The sequence below is a fragment of the Nanorana parkeri genome, unplaced genomic scaffold (genome assembly GCF_000935625.1).
Source record: "Nanorana parkeri isolate BGI_ZX_2015 unplaced genomic scaffold, ASM93562v1 scaffold1885, whole genome shotgun sequence".
Lineage (NCBI taxonomy): Eukaryota > Metazoa > Chordata > Amphibia > Anura > Dicroglossidae > Nanorana > Nanorana parkeri.
The window spans coordinates 22,177-39,962 of record NW_017308153.1 but is presented as its reverse complement, the minus strand read 5'-3'; the positions used below and the strand labels follow the sequence as shown (position 1 = coordinate 39,962).

Below are 17,786 nucleotides of genomic sequence, written 5' to 3'. Positions count from 1 at the left end.
TGGTTTGAATAGTCAAATTATGTACACAGAATGGGGTGAGAATAAACACAAATAGGTATGATGGGAGTAAGTGATAAGTGTCTGTAGCATGCTAATTTACTCAGCTACATCTAGTGTCAGAGTTATATTAATCCCATTATTAACACAATCACGCAAATGGACAATCAGACTTTAACAATTCAACTAGGAGTCCAGGTCCAGAGTTAACCCTTGTGTGCTGCTGCATTCCATATTGTCACAGTCAGTTCAGAACTGGGTGATAGGGTTTGTGAAACATGGATACTGGCTCATAAGATGGCCTCCTATAACATAGTCCACAGCGTCTCTAGTAATTGGGGAAACATGGCACCCCATACCAAGAGGAAGACGAAGTCCCAATGCCCCCTTGTAACCACTTCCCAAAGACAACCTATTTTTAGTCCAAGGTCCATAGTCGGTGGTGAGGAGGCTGGCCTTTAGTCTCCTCCAGGTGCCCAGGACACGGAAGCTTCCTAACCGAAGGGGTGCTGGGGCCGAAGCTACGGCCAGATCCTTCGGCAGCTTCGTGAATAGACCCCTAAGTATCACACCTTATTCCTCTACCCCTAGACTCAGCCAGCCTTTAATCCATGCAGTGAGGGGGAACCCACTGCAAGGGAAGCTTATTTAATTATTCCCGGATTTGGGCTTAAAAATATAACCTCACGAGAAAATACAGTTATCCTTTAAAGGAGAAGTATGAGGTGAGTGATTTTCACTAAGCCTCATAATCTAAGCCGACCTGTGACAATGAAACTGTCACAGGTCGGCTCAGTAGATCGGGAAATGAGCGAACACATACCGGCGCTCGCTCACTTCTCGATCCTGTCCCTGCAGAGATCACAGCTCCCTGCAGGGATCCCCCCTCCCTGCTCCGATCCTCCAGCGCTGACTGGCGAAACGGAGGTGGGAGGGTGTGGGTTAGACAGAGACAGCTGTCAATCCCGCAGCTGGGTGGATCCAGACAGTATTGTCGGCATCCGTCCCGGCTGCGGCGTCTCCGTGCACTGAGCTTTGAGTCACGGGAGGACGCTACTATGGGGAAAAGCCCTGACCCCATAGTTCTCCTTTAAGTAAGAATACTAATCACTTTTCCTTATAGATGAACACTTGAGGGAGAATTTAAAATCTGTGTGAAATAACATTTTCATTTTGCTTTTATATTTATTTGATTATGTCATTTAGAAACACTCTATAATGTTTAATATCTACCACAAGAAGGTGCCGGTTGTAAAGCTCCAAGCTTTTTTGGAGGCTGTGTAACACACCTATGACTGTTACTATCTAGTGATCTGAATAGCAGAGATCAGAGTTGAGAGGGAGTCAGTTGGAAGTGCTCCCCTTCCCTCTCTCCTAGCAGAGATGGGCCACCTGGATTAGATACGTATACTCAGGTCTCCCACAAGCATGTATGATGGATGTTCTTATGAGAAAACCAGCATGCTGGTTCCATAAAGTTACTTTGTATTTAATATTTCAACGTACAATAATGTTTAAACAAATATTAATAAACATATGAGTTACATTTTGGGAGATAAACTCTGAACTAACGGCCAAAAGCCATTATACTTTCCCTTTGCAGGAAATGAATCGTGTTTGGTGGATGCCGCAGAGGGAGCTGAGGCCTTTGTGCATCTTGGGAGAAGTGTTTTATCTCTCAATCACTGAACTGTTAGAGATATTTTTGTTTTAATTTACAAGTCAATTATAAAAGCGGCGTGCACAAGGGAAATCATTTGTCTCTGCCACGTACCATGAGGATCCCAGCCTAATAGCCCGTACTTCTCATTTGTATTCCCAAGAACCTGCTACACCTCACACAGAAAATTATTTCTATTTTCAATTACTGAGCAATGGAACTAAACCATAATTTATATGAGAAAGCTGATTTTTAACCCCCTTCTTGTCACTATTAAGGAAAAGATTCAAGCAAATACATAAAATACAAATATATAAAAGATTCTGTTACGAACCAGTCTTGGAGTGACACTAAACTCATGAGTTATTGTACCATAACTATTACTAACAATGTATCTTATTTGTGTATCACTCGGCTGTAGATCCTCCAATCATCTCTGAATTGGTGCTGACACTGTCCTTCCTTCTGGAGGGTGACTACTTTTGTTCCCCATGGTCCCTGTGTGTGTTGTAAAGTAGTCACCGCTCCAAGCTCACTCCCGGGATGGACTACAATCTCAGTATAAATGAGTAAACTAAACATGAGATTGTAGTCCATCCCGGGAGTGATCTTGGAGCGGTGACTACTTTATAACACACACAGGGACCACGGGGAACAAAAGTAGTCACCCTCCAGAAAAAGGACAGTGTCAGCACCAATTCAGAGATGATTGGAGGATCTACAGCCGAGTGATACACAAATAAGATACATTGTTGTTAATAGTTCAGGTACTTGAATGTATTTTTAGGATTTAACTCCGGAGTTTAATGTCATTTTAAGTGTGATTCTGTGTGAGCTTGTTATGTTTTATAAGGCACTCTGTAAAGCACGTGGGTGCAAGAAGGAGAAAGTTAAAGAAACACCATACACGGTATCTCTGTAAAGGTGCCCGTACACCTTACGACCATCGCAAGACTTTTGTCTTGCGATGGTCGTATGCTCATTAAAAGCCCGTACGATCTGCCCACCTTGGACGGGCAGATCGTACTTGCGATCATCGGAAGCCCGCCCCGCTGAGGGGCGGGCTTCCGATGATGGCTGGTTTTCTAGCATGTTGGCTCGACAAAAGACGTGCGACCGTACAGTAGAAACGGTCGCACGTCTTAGTTCACACTGCTCGATTCTCGTACGATCGCGGGATTTCGCCCGATTCTCGTACGAGAATCGAGCAGTGTATGGGCGTCTTAAGGGATCCCTGACCCCCAATGACCCTTTTATACTCACTTTACCTGCTCTTTCTTGCTGCTCCTTACTTTGCCTCAGCTGGCACTAAAATCAGTGATGTTGGTGACCCGGGGGAGGGGTGACATCACTCAGTTGGTCATGTGACAGTGCCCAGGCCTAGCAACTGGCTGCTAGGTTTGACCACTGTCACAGGGAAGCTGATCACATGCTCCATAAAGACCCAGAGGTGCTAGACTATGTCACTGGCTTGCATGACAGTGTTTATATTGTGAGGGTTAGAACCTGTCAGGTTTTGATAGCTGGAGTCTGTATCATCACTGGAGGGATTAACCTTTTTTTTTTCTATAAGACTTTTGTTATCAGGACAGAAAGTGACTGGATTACACATTTTTAGAGTTTCCAGCAGAACAGGAGGTTGGAGGAAATCTACCAATGAGGACACCTGATTCTGGGACAAGAGAGGATGTTCCTTCACATTGGGGAGAATTCCTCTTAATTACTATAGTTTGTCTGTGGCAGGAACTGAAGGGAATCCCTCCAACGGAACGCAGAGATTAACAACAAAAAAACTCAATGAAGTTAAACTGTCCCTACTTTTTCAAAACGAAAAAAATCAGCCCACCCAGCAGAGTATTTCTACACAAGGTTTATTAATCAATCACGCCTGATTAGCTCAGAGACTCTGGAAAATGTTCAGCCGATATAGTACTAGATGGGGATTTCATGGTCAGATTGTGATTGGCCAACTATGTTACCCCTTCTGTTGTTGACAGTTTTATATGCCCCTCATCACCTTTCATCATCTCGTGGAGTCACGAGGCGGCCCAACCAAGTACTGATGTGGGGTAATAATAATCTGGCCACTCAGTGTATATGTCTGGTCAGTGAACTATGCTCATTCAGCTGAAATTAGCACAAATATTTATGTAGGAGTTGCACTGAAGAATGATCACTTGGTGGGGTCAGGTTATATGGCCATCATCTCATGTATATGATTAGCCTCAGTGTCATACTGATACACGCACCTGTACAGAGGAGCATGGGTGGTCCAACCCACATGTCCAGAATTGTGCAGCTGCACGAGGGCCCTATGGGATTTTTTTTTTCGTGGGCTGATGCTGTGACCCCCTACTCAAAGCCACATAGATCCTAACACTGCTATGTCCTAGGAAGAGCAAGAAGCAAGATGCATTGTTCATTTGCTATCTACTGTACCTATGTCCTAAAGTATTTTAGACATTTCCTATCAAAACAAAGTTAAAAATTATAATTGTAGGCACTTATAATAAGTAAATAATACATTCAAGAGTACCTTGCAACTAATTCAAATTCTCTGAACAATCTTAAAGGAGAACTATGGGGTTAGGGCTTTTCCATAATGTTCTCCTAAGGGTAACGGGATGACACAAACTAGCAAAGCTCAGTATATTGGCAGCTACAGCTCGCGGTAGACTGAGACGCCGCAGCCGGAACGGATCCACCCAGCTGCGTGAGTGACAGCTGGCTCTGCCTATCTAGAGGCAGAGCCAGCTGTACCCGCCCCCTCCCCCGTCAGCGATGGAGGATCGGACAGGGAAGGGATCCCTGCAGGGAGCCGTGAGTGACAGTCACGGCTTTCTACACGGATAGATCGAGAAGTGAGCGAGCGCCGGTATGTGTTCGCTTACTTCCCGATCTACTGAGCCGACCTGTGACAGTATCATTGTCACAGGTCGGCTCAGATTATGAGGCTGAGTGAAAATCACTCGCCTCATAATTCTCCTTTAAATCCCCCCATCTGACACCAATCCCCTCCCCATTTCCCACAGATATCAAGGCCAGGGCGTTATTACTTCTGCTGACTCTCTTCACAAGAATATTGTTAATTTTACTTACCAACAATGTCAGGCATTTATTTTCCTTCCACTGATAACTGATGATGGGAGATTTTCCCCCCACTGACCACCAGCAAGGAACACATTTTTTTTTCTCCGACCGACCTCCAATGCCAAGACAATTTTTTTTACTGAGATGTGTTCTGTAGTCCTAACAAACCTCCTGTCCTAGGATGACCACGCCGGTCCTCCATAGATACAGTGCAGTGACTGAGATTTCTCACCCTAGGACAGGAGATGTGTTACTGGCAGGATCACCAGGAATAAAAGCCTAAAAAAAATAATGGAACTGCCTTCTTTTTTTTTTTAAATAAATTATTTATTTTAAGTTTTTCCAATGCAATACAAAAACAATAAGTACAAATGTATAACAGTGGAGCAGATAAGGGAAATCAAACACATATCACCAGTATGGGATAACAGAATGTTGGTATGAACAGTTTATCTTGTCCTATCCCGGCTTGAACTCGGATAAATCTGCCTCATCGAACCACTAGAAATCAGGGAGCTGAAAGCACATAGCATTTCCCGCTCTTGTGAGATTGGTGGGGAGGGGAAGGGAGAGAGAAGAAAGGGGAAGAGGAAATGGAACTGCCTTCTAACTGGTAAACTGCAATGTATGACATTTTTGTTCTTGGATTTAGAAACAGTTTAATTTTACAGTCCCCATGAATCCAGTGCACTCTTTCAAAATGGAAAAGGTTTGCCAAAATTTTTCCAAGTGCACCGAAATTCCAGAATGGGAAACCCCTGAGATTTGCTCATCTCTTGTGTTTCTTCCAGTTCAGGTGTACAGTGATCATGATACAAATAAAAAGGAGTCTTATGATGCTTATGGGCGATTCAAGCTCCAATACATCCAGGTGTTCTCTAGAAGGCCAACAGAAGCTACCAATAACTATACAGTTTGTACGTTGGCCTGAAAGTTGCAGCTATCATTAAAGATAAGTTGTAGTCCACAAATGATATACACCAGGGGTGCCCACAATTTTTCCTCTGGAGATCTACTTTTCAAATGAGGAGCTCAGTGAGATCTACCAACGAAAAAACACCTTTATTTAAAAGACTGGGACTACTGCCTCTCTTTTTCCACGCTCTCTCTCTCTCTCTGCTGTCTCTCTGTTGGCCGGTTCACACCACAAAGTCTGTGTTCCAGAGCTTTCGGCCTCTGGAACGCAAGCCGGCCGGCTCCCTGCATTCAGGGGCGGGAGGTGGCGTGACGGTGCATTGAAGTCAGTTGCACCACAGCCACGCCCCCCGCCCACAGTGCGATCGCCCGCACCCGAAACACAGGCACATTAGTACCTTCATTTCCGGTCCAGTGCGATCTGCAAAAATGCTGCAAAGCCGAAGGCTCTGGAACGCAGACTTTGTGGTGTGAACCGGCCCTTTCTCTTGACTGTCTCTTCTCTCCTCACGCTCTCTCTTCTCTCTCTCCTGGCTTTCTTTCCTTACCTGCACTGCAGCAGCTTCCCAGGTCTCCTCATGTGCGCCGGCCGCCCTGTCCTCCCACGGTGCTTGTGTGGCCGATGTTGCACACGGGGAGTGTGCCTCTTCCCGTCTGCAGTGTCTGACACATTCAGCCGCACTAGCACCATGGGAGGGAGTTTTGGACAGTGAGCCGATCGCTTTCTACCAATGTTCGCTTTTTACGATCGACTGGTAGATCGCGATTGACCTAATGGGCACTCCTGATATAAAGCAGAACATTTCGGTAGCACATCAGTATCGGTAATATCATGTTTAGTTTACTAATTTATATTGAGATTGTAGTCCATCCCGGGAGGGAGCTTGGAGCGGTGACTACTTTACAACACACACAGGGACCATGGGGAACAGACGTAGCCCCCCTCCAGAAGGAAGGACAGTGTCAGCACCAATTCAGAGATGATTGGAGGATCTACAGCCGAGTGATACACAAATAAGATACATTGTTAGTAATAGTTATGGTACAATAACTCATGAGTTTAGTGTCACTCCAAGACTGGTTCGTAACAGAATCTTTTATATATTTGTATTTTATGTATTTGCTTGAATCTTTTCCTTAATAGTGACAAGAAGGGGGTTAAAAATCAGCTTTCTCATATAAATTATGGTTTAGTTCCATTGCTCAGTAATTGAAAATAGAAATAATTTTCTGTGTGAGGTGTACCAGGTTCTTGGGAATACAAATGAGAAGTACGGGCTATTAGGCTGGGACAGTGTCAGAGATGATTGGAGGATCTACAGCCGAGTGATACACAAATAAGATACAGTGTTGTTAATAGTTCAAGGACTTGGAGTTACTTTTAATAGTTCAAGGACTTGGAGTTACTTTTAAGGTTTAACTCCTGAGCTTAGTGTCACTGCGGGCAAAACCATCCCCTTAACGAGAAACATCCAAGCTTGAAAACACTTTCACAAACGTCCTTTTAACCTCCCTGTTATTCAAACTGTAGATAAGAGGATTTAACATCGGTGACACAACCACATAAAATAATGAGACATATTTCTGCTGATTAGACGAGTACTGAGATGAGGGTCCAAAGTACATAATCATGCTGGTCCCGAAGAACAAAGACACCACGGAAATGTGGGAAGTGCAGGTGGAAAAGGCCTTCGACCTTCCTGCGGAGTGAACCTTTAATACAGAACATATAATACAAACGTACGATACTATAATAAACACAAAAGGGAGAAGAAGCGAAATAAAACTGGTCGAAAATATGACCAGTTCGCTCAGGTAGATATTACCACATGCCAGTTTAATGACAGCTAGAACCTCGCACACAAAGTGATTGATCTGGTTTGGGTAACACAACTCTAGGGGCATCAACAAGGACGGGAGCAAATATATTACAAAGCTCGCCGTACACATGAAGGCTGTGAGGATATAGCAAACGCTCCATCTCATAAGGACCGTATAGTGGAGAGGGCGGCAGATGGCTACGTAGCGGTCGTAAGCCATAAGAGCCAACAGGAGGCACTCAGTACCTCCAAGAAGTAGTATCATATAAAGCTGCATGGCGCAGCCCCTGATTGAGATGAGGCCACGTACGGACAACAGGTCTTCCAGTAGTTTTGGCACAACAGTCGAAGAGTAAGACAGGTCTAGAACGGATAGAATGCAGAGGAAAAAGTACATCGGGATGTGTAAGCGAGGGTTAAAAAAAATGATGAATATCATAAGGCCATTCCCAACAAACGTGATGACGTACATAACAAAAAACAATGGAAACAAAGCCAGGTTCACATTTCGATTGGTGGAAAATCCCAGCAATATTAATTCGGTGGCTATTGTCCAGTTCCTGGAGTCCATCACACGGAATGCTGTAAAAAGGGTGATGGATAACAGTATAAGTGTAATAGGATTCTGACCCCGTAAGCAAGCCAAAGTTTCTTTATGTAAAGTGTTAGAACCTTTGTTAGGTTTTCATTGCCAACTGTGGTACAGAAATGGTAAGCGCTCTACTGCAATCAAAGGGCAAAGACTTATATAAAAAAGAATGGACGGATGGTTCTTAATTGAAAAATACTTTGAATATTGTACATATAAGTACATACAGACCTCTTACTACTGGTTCTGCAGGCATGCAGGGCGGTGCTGTTGTTTGTAGTCCTCCAGGCATGTGCTCTGAACCTGACTCACTCTTGCACCAGTCTGGCAGCTTTAGGCGTCTGCCAACCTCTCCTGCTGTTTCTTATGCAGCTTCTCGGCCAATCAGTGAAGTCTGCTTGCGGCCACTCCTGTGGATCCCCCCTCTTCCTGTCTCTAAACCCAGGGCAGAGAACGGCACGCTGCCCGAGCAACGCTTTCCTAAGCTAGATGCCGAGCCCTCCTGGTTGCAAATGAACCTGAATTCCTTGAAGTTTAACTGTGTTGTGACCGTTGGCTGGTCCCTGGAAATCCTTGTCCTCAGTCTGCCCTGAACTTTGACTTGTCCCTAAAACAATCCTAGTCTTCAGATTGTCCCTGGAAGTCCTGGTCATCCGTCTGTCCCTGATTTTTGTTTTGTCCCTTGTGTGTGTCTCTGCAACCTGTCCAGAACTGGCCTTGTCGACCATTCTTGGCTGTTGGCTGGTGAGTTGGGTGAATCTAGGTATTGTGACCTGGGGTCAGCACACAGCCAAGCCCATCTCCACCATCAGGAGCTCTGGTGAACTCCGCTGGCACTTAGATTCCACATCCTAGTGAAAAACATGCCACCTACCTAGCATTGTATATAGGTTGGAACATGTAAATGTTTTAAGTGTAACTCCAGCCAAAAAATTTTTGTTGTTTTTTTTGAATAGCATAGGAAAAGGATAACCCCCTGTAAAGTTTGTTTGGCTGTGTGTGCCCCTGTTCAGAAGATTTCACCTCACTTTCTGTCCCTGTTGACAATTTGATTTTGAAAATGTTGGGTTGTCGTGGAGTGCAGTAGCATTACAACTACCTTTGCTGTACAATAATAGCCTCTGTTTGTAAGTAGGAGTCGTATGTAAGTCGGGTGTATGTAACTCGGGGACTGCCTGTATGTCTACTGCTTGCTAGCCTAATATATATATATGCAAAAAAAAATACCTGAGGGTTTCATAAACTTTAATAAAACATTGGTAAAAGAAAAAGCTTTGACTGGACATTTGCTTTAATAGAATAACATATACCGTGTTTCCCCGAAAATAACACACTGGGGTTGATTTACTAACCTTTTAAACACACCACGAACGTGTATACACCTCTGTAGTGTGTTCCCTCCCAGCATGATCTATGGGAGGAATCGAAACACCTTTGTAGTGTGTACACACCCAGCAGGTGTGTTGTGCAAAGCCCTGCAATGAATTGCAAGGTAATGTGGTGTAAATTAGCTCTATGTTATGTTGCTTGCGTTGATGAATGCAGGAATGTAAATGCATGAGCTAACCATTTTTGTCTAAACTGTGAAGCAGCATTATATATGCATCATGTGCATGATTTTTCCATATATGGCATTAGTGGAAATATGCTTTTAGAGACTTTTTGGTTGATAAATACAATTTGCTGTGTGAAAATCACACACACCTGGTGTGTGTGTGTGTTTAGGTTAGTAAATCACCCCCACTGTCTTATATTTTTTTTGCCCCACAAAAACACACTAGGTCTTTTTTTTAATGTGCAACAAAATGTACAACAATCCAAAGTTATCTGGTATCACTCCTTCATGTCGCAGTACCGGACAGCGGTACCAGCAGTGCGGACACCAGACAGTGGACAGCGCGGTAGAGTATGGTACCATTTACCGGTGCACATTACAGTAAGGTACCATTAAGCAGTGCCTTCGGGGGACAGCAGTTGGTGAAGTTTGGTACTGGAGTGCTCCCTGTCACTGTGCCGGCCGGAAGGAGTCCCCTGTCATCCCGATACAGTATGTCCCTGCAGGCTGATACCATCTCTCCTGCAAGTTCCCCCTCACATACTATCACCAAACTAGGTCCTACTTTTGGGGTAGGTCTTATTTTCGGGGAAACAGGGTAGTACTAGAGATCCCCAAACACAATAATGTGAATACTTCAATGTGATGGCCTAGATTACACCAATAAAGTAATACACATATTTTCAATAAAAAAAAACAATTGCCCCGTTGTCAAAGTTCCCCATCATGCTGTCATCGGACACAACCCCAATTGAAAAACCATTGACGAGTTTTCACACCCCAACATTTGTGTGTCATACCTTCTTAACAAAAGAAACAAAACATGATCCAAGTCATTTTTGCCATTTCAGAATGATTTGGAAAAGGAAAGGGTTCTGGTCCGGACAGTGAGACTGGCTTCACCACAACCCAAGTGCATTTTCTGCAGGACATTCTGCTACATGCACACAGTCATGGGTGATCTTGGGAGAATATATAGCTAATGCAAGATCTCCTGAGACCAATTATTTTAATAATGAGACGACATCTAAAAAAACATGACAAATTAACAGCCTGGGGATACAGATATCAGTGACAAACAATTCTATACGGTCTGTATTCTGCATTGGTCTACCTCTTGCTGGTTAACCATTTGTTCAGTTTCAAATGTAGCTATCTGCAAAGGACATACCTCCTGAGACCCAGTCTATTATACTACCACGGTTATTCACTGGTGGTTTTATGGTCACAAAAGGGTGAAGAGTCTGGAGAAGGCAGGAATAGTGCACAATCTAAAAAATTGGGAGAAATGTCCCCTAGTGCAGGTGAGGGTAAGGTGAGGGTAAACAAATGTGGGTTGCGGTACTTGGTGTGCGGCTCCTAAAAATGCGGACCAGGGTGTCTGACCTTTTGCTAATGCGCTAGTACCCACTCCCTGGTAAGTCATATTCCCTTATTTTTTTCTTGCTTAGTCACCACTTGGTAGTGCACTTCTGTATTTCTTGTCTTCTTAAATAGTGAACAATCTAGGCCAGAATAGCTGATTTGGATAAATTCTCCAATTCAGCTCACTTTCCGCCTCAGGTATGTTGGCCTAGATTGTTCACTTCTCCAGCCTTCTCCAGACTCTTCACCCTTTTGCTGAATAACCCTGTGTATGTGTTTGTATAGTTTTATCCCACTAGATGGGCTTTAAAGGAGAACTCTACTTCACTCTACTATGGGAAAAAGCCCTGACCCCATAGTTCTCCTTTAAGAAATACTAAGACGTCCATCTAGTGGCTAATCTATCATTTCTACATATTATGCAATAACACAAATATGGATGAGCAATGTAAAGTGGTGGATATTGATCTCAAAAGTTACATGAAAGTGGACCAGAAAATTGAAGATTTGCCATGTTATAGGAAAAATCTAGAAATATTAGGTAAAATATATAGTCAAAACATTTTTCTAGTTTTGGGTAGCGCTGCTGATTGGCTGAGCCACTAAACATCTGTAACACAGAATTCCACCTCTCACAGATACAAGCTCACACAGCATGTGACTGAGAATGCACACTCCATGTACAGAGGACACTAACAGGCACAGACAGACTGACTGCGGCCCCATGCTTCCCACAGAATCACAAAAGTGCCAAATTAGAAATGAGAAAAATACTGCATCCCAACACTCGTGTATACGTTCTGTTGCATCTCTAGGACCGGAAGTGAAGGAAATCCTCCTCAACTCTATACAAAGAGAAGGAAATAAACACATAGAGGGGAATTTATCAAAACTGGAGCTGACAAAATCTGGAGCAGCTGTGCACGGCAACCAATCGGCTTCTCTCTTTTATTTTCAAATCTTAACTGGACAAATTGAAGAGAGAAGCTGATTGGTTGCCATGGGCAACAGCTCCAGATTGGTCTGCTCCAGTTTTGATAAATTCCCCTCATAGGGTTTTTACCCTTTTCTATTGTTCCCAAAACAAACAAACACAAAGTTGGGCTTTAAATACACATTAACAGCGCCATTCATTGGAAACACCTGAGCTCAATCATTGGAGGGCTATCCACATTAATTTGGCCACGCACTGTAGGTAGGTATGATAGCCAGTTGGCCATATGCTGTATACCTTTCTATAGTTTTATACCCCACTTTAATCTCCTGCATGGCATGGTTCTCTCCATGAATCACAAGTAAATCATTTCACATGGGAAAATCCTGAAGAGAACAACCACAGACAAAATAATCTTGTGAGTTGTTCCATCAAAATAGGTCAATATCACTAACCTGCTCTAAAACAAATTCTGAATCACCCACAAAAGTACACAGTTGCCTAAAATGTCTTTGATTGCTGCAGCAATACCAGTACCCTTCACTGGAAACACCTGAGCTCAATAATTTGGAGGGGCATCCCACACTTCTGGCCATATAGTGTGAAGCCCCTACCACCTTTTGTGAAGTGGCTACTAGACATTTTGTGTTGCCAGTGCTGTAGTCAGTCTGGCTGATTTATAGTTGACATTTATCTGGTGTATTCAAGGTGTTCTGACATTGATTGTACCTGCCTGAGTGGGGTGTGACCCTGCTGCAGTGTTGGAAAGCCAATGGGGAACATTATGAGTGTGTGTGGCTCACCAGCCAATCACTGGTGGTTTAATGGCCAGTGGTGCATTCTGGGAAAGTGCATTCCAGTGGCCAGTGGTGCTTAGTTCTGGTCTAGTCTAGAGTCCAGCCCAGGCTGGGGGCAGGAATGCTCAATTGCAGGAAATGTTTAGCTAGGCCTCAAGCCTGGGGGAGGCCCCCTATGTTGATTGAGGAGGGGAACCAGAGAAGCTGATGGCTGATGGAGGTGCCCGCTACTGGAATGGACCTCAGGAGCAAGTGTGATGACTCTCCTACTGAATATCTCATGCCTATCTCTCTTCAGCTGTTGCTCAGATACCCAGTGTCACCCTGTGCTCCTATTGATTCTGCACTGTGGAATACTGAAAGGGAACTGGTGAGTCTGGAGTTCTGTTCCGTCCTATTTTTGCCATGGATGTCCTAAGCCCTAAACCTCTCTCCCTGAAGTTTTACAATAAAATCCCTTCAGCATCATCTCTACAGTCTAGATCTCGCTTTATCGATCACCACAGTGGGTGGTAAGTGCTATTGGGGCAGCCAGGTTGCAAAAATCCCCTAGACAGGCTATGGAAGACACGGTTATCCAGCAGCTCCTATTAAGAACATTAAATACATCAAGTGCATTTAGGGGAACAGAGGAGTTCACTAACAGCCAGGTTTAAGGCTAAATTCTGTTTTTTTGTGGCAATGAGTGTAGCTGACTGGCTCGTATTGCCACAAGTATAGGCTCCTAGACCACTCCCTCCAGCCTGTCTCCTCTGCTCCACTGATAGATTGCCCCTTGGCATCCTCATGTCCTATACACTGCTGAGGGGGAGCAAGGCTAAAAGGACCAGTCTAAGTGCAAGCCAGGATCATGGTTTTGATGAGAATAACTTTGTTATTTTAGCTCCCTAGACAAAATGAACACTTAACCCTTGCAATGCGGTAGCCCCACGCTCAAGGGTTAAGATTTTATTTACCCAGAGTTCTACTTTAAGCCTTGAAGACGAGAGTGGCCTTTCTTCCAAAACATATTTGCTATATTTGATGTTCTTTAATCAGTAAACATTGTAAACTGATGACCAAGCGAGATGAACTTTGTACTTACAGTATTTAAAAGAAAAATTTCCTGAGAAAATACAAGCTGGTTGCCATTGCTCTCCATATACAAATTGTAACTGCCTGGTTTTCCTGCTAATTGTGCACTCAAAGTGAGTATAAGTTTCTCTACTTCTGTAGTAAATACATCCAATTAAAGTTTATGCAAAACCAGAACGTTTGTTTTATTTTTCAATACTCCGGATCTGATGAGATTTACCCCTCTGTTTGTCCGGATGGACCATTGTTACTGGGACTGAAAGTCATCGGAAAATCCAACAATTTACAGTTGTCACCAGACCAGTGGTGAGGAGAAATCTTTCAATGGGGACACCTCCTATAACTACTGTCTAAGAGGGACATTCCCCTCACTTTGTAGAGAATATTTATGACTCCTTGTTGCATCTCTGAGACCTGGACAAAAAAAAAAAAAAGTAAAATCCAGATGTTTACAGTTGTACTAGAAAAACGGTGACAATAAGGTTATTTTGTACAGATTTCCTCTTACTTTCTGTTGCATCTCTGGTATAGGATTTGAAGGGAGATCTCCCCCACAAGACACAGACAGCAAAAAACGAAGTCATAAGGATCGTAACCCTTTGCTACTCTATCTAAAAGTAGCATATTATAGATGGAGATGGGTGCCATTAAAGATGTAATTCTTGTGCAGGAGTTACATCATGAGTGGCCATCTCTTGACCAAAGAGGGCAACGGGAGGCCTGGAAGATGCCACAACAGAGAAGGCAAAGGTGGGGATGGAGCAGCAACTGACAGCCTGGATCAGACAGCATTGGAGAAGGTCACTTGTAAGGCAAGTGTGCCATAATCTACAGGTGTGTTGTGCATATGTACACATTATGGCAATACAACACAATGTGCTACTGTTGCACTGATAATATTAATGACACAGCCATAGTTCAAGGAAATGCTATGGCTCTTCAGTTAATCAATAGTGGCATTACGACTATCTCAGACCCATTTACTTGGTAATAAATGGCCCTGTCACATTCCTCTCAGGCGAAATTCTTGTCATAGGATGTTCACAATGATGGGTGTCAGTCACTTTGCTTAGATTTAAGGGATGTTTAACAGCACATGTGCATAGAAGATAGAGGGAAGGAGGGTTAAGGGAGCACAGGATACCTGTAGATTCAATTAAACACAGTTCTGTGGTCTTCTTCATGTCTTCTAAACCTTCTGGGTCCCTCTCTCATAGGACTTTACTGGCTGGACGCTTAGACATTAAGGGTGGCTCCTTGACAACTGAGGTTCCTGTGCATGCTCAGTCTTAAGATTCAAGATAGGGTGCTTCCCAACTTAAGTCAGTCACTCGCCACCTCCATGTGGTGGACAAATGCAATTCTGTTTCCTCATGGCCTCACAGCACATCATAGCAGCCAGTAACTTCAGGGAAGCCTCCGAAGAAGGGAGATCCCTGCAACTTCCCACATCCTTAGGCCTAAAAAGACAGATGGTCACAGATGCAACAGTAAAATCCTGGAGGGAAGACCCACGTGCCAGGAAGTGCCTCAGATATTTAACCCCTTCGTGACGGGAGACGTACAGTGTACGTCCTGTCACTTTGTGCCTATATGACTGGCCACGTACACTGTACGTGACGAGTTATATCAGGCTTTGTAATGCCGGTATTTGCTGATTCTCAGCATTTAACAGTCATTCATTAATGTCTCAGTATTGAGGCATTAATTAATGAAATAATTAAGCTTTTTGTAAAAGCTTCTTCCTTTAAGTGTAAAAAAATAAAAATAAAGTGTAAAACAAAATAAGGAAAATATAAATTATTTATAAATATATTTTTTATACTATAATTAATATAAAACAATTTAAAAAAAATAATAATAATCAAAACTTGTGAAAAAAGTGTTTTCTTCTAGTTTTTTTCCTCATTTTTTTATTTTATTCAAACTAAGTGAGGGGTTAGGTACACATATGTGATATAATTATATAGCCCTATCTGTCCTCTAAAAAATAATATATAATATGTGTGGGTACATTTAGTAAGAAAGTATATTACTGACGTGGAAGAATCACACAGCAAAAATGTAAAAAATGTGTCAGTCATTTATGAACAGAACCTGAAAACTAGCTCAGTCATGAAGGGGTTAATAATACTCCCTGCATGCACGGCAAGCCCCACCTCAAGCCTGCTGACTGGCCAGATATTAAACATCTAGTACCATGGAATACTATCTCTAGCACACCCTGCCAGAGCGAGCTCAACACAGCATGTGACTGAGATTAGCATTCCATATTAAGAGAACACTAGTCAGCATACAGCTACGATCTATAACATCTCATTATCAGAACACAAAAAGAATTTTGCAAAATACTAAATGCCTACCCTGGGAACAAAGAGGAAGTTAGCAAACATTATGGCTTTTTTAAAATGAAGCTTAGAACAAATATGTGTTTTGCCATCACGGGGCAAAGAAACTGGTTCTCTTTAATACGAAAAACCATATCGATCTTCCAGAGACGTGACCACCACTTAAATTAACCCTTTCCCCACCAAAATTAGGTGGTCATTGCCTGCTACAACAATCCGTAACTTTGTCAAAACCCTTAAAGAAACATTTAGCCGAGCCTAAAGAAGGTTCAGACCACAGTAGTTACAAACAAGGAATGGTGTGGTAAAAATTATATCAAAAATGTATACATTTATTTCAAAATAAATGAAAAAGTGTCACAAATGACTGAAACAGATTGCACCTTCCCATCCATACACTGATTAAAACCTAATAGACAATGTTGTCCATCATATTCTATCACATGCTATCCACTCATACAGGCGGGCCCCACCATTCATTGAATAGGAATTTTTGGTAAAGCTCTGAGGAAAGGGAAGTTGGCTATTGGGTCTCTGAGCCAAAGTGTTTCCCTGATTCAATCCTTGTGCCCCTAAGAGCATCTGTTTCAAGCTATATCTTATCTATCAGGATTTACAAAAGGACTTTATTGAGTTTGGAATCTGATTGAAAGCAAATCTTCCATCATTGCAGACTAACATGGAAGATTTGCTTTCAGATTCCAAACTCAATAAAGACTTCCTTTGTCCCCAATTCATCACATTCTGGACTCATCCCGTATTCTTCCATTTCCTCAGAGCTTTACCAGCAATTGCTATTCAATGAATTGTGGGGCCCGCTTGTATGAGTGGATAGTATGAATGTGATGGACAATGTTGTTTTAATCGGTGTACGGGTGGGAAGGTGCAATCTGTTTCAGTCATTTGTGACACTTTTTGATTTATTTTGAAATAAATTTATACATCTTTGATATAGTTTTTGCCACTCCGATCCTTGTTTCTAACTACTGTGGTCTGAACCTTGTTTAGGCCCGGATAAGTGTTTCTTTAAGTGGTTCTCTTTAATACCCTTCTCTTCAGAGCAGCTCACACCTTGCCTTTGCTCTCTCACCACTCTGTTCAGCCATCTGTTCAGGGAGATGAGAAAAGCCTGATTTCAGGCTAAATTAGGCTGAATTGTATCCTTGTATGAGGACTGAGTCACATATCTGTAAAAAAAATAAGCCAAGGCAACTGGACTTGCTGTATTTTTCTTGAAGACATTTCACTGGACATCCGACCAGCTTTCTCAATTCAGAATGACTTGTACAAAAATGTATCTGAGAATAAATATGGTGAATGTCGCTCCAATCCACATAATCTGTTAGTCACAACCAGGTGTTGATTATATTTGCATAATTAGAGTCTGGGAGGTGTTATTAACCTGCCCAGAGAGAGGTCTTAAAACAGCATTGTATGTGGCAGGCAATCGATGTCTCACCCCCACCCACCGCCCACCTCTATTCAAGCTCGGCACCTCCATTTTCAATTAAATGGCCTATTTCACACCTTTTGAACCAGTCCTCCTCCCTGTCTAGGATGTGTACTTGACTATCTTCAGAGGAGTGACCTCTTTCCTTTAGATGTAGGTACATTGCTGAATCCTGACCAGGGGGTTTGGCTC

At 42.9% G+C, this 17,786-nt stretch overlaps 1 protein-coding gene across 1 annotated transcript; it reads right to left on the bottom strand.

Annotated features, from left to right (window-relative positions):
- Positions 1-7,120: 7,120 nt before the first annotated feature.
- On the bottom strand, positions 7,121-8,053 carry LOC108800028 (olfactory receptor 2A5-like). Its single transcript, XM_018571971.1, has one exon. The coding sequence runs from the start codon at positions 8,051-8,053 to the stop codon at positions 7,121-7,123; it is 933 nt and encodes a 310-aa protein (XP_018427473.1).
- Positions 8,054-17,786: the final 9,733 nt, after the last annotated feature.

What these genes read in the sequence shown, in the direction of transcription:
- LOC108800028 (XM_018571971.1), bottom strand. Translation starts at nt 8,053, where the DNA reads ATGGACTCCAGGAACTGGACAATAGCCACCGAATTAATATTGCTGGGA.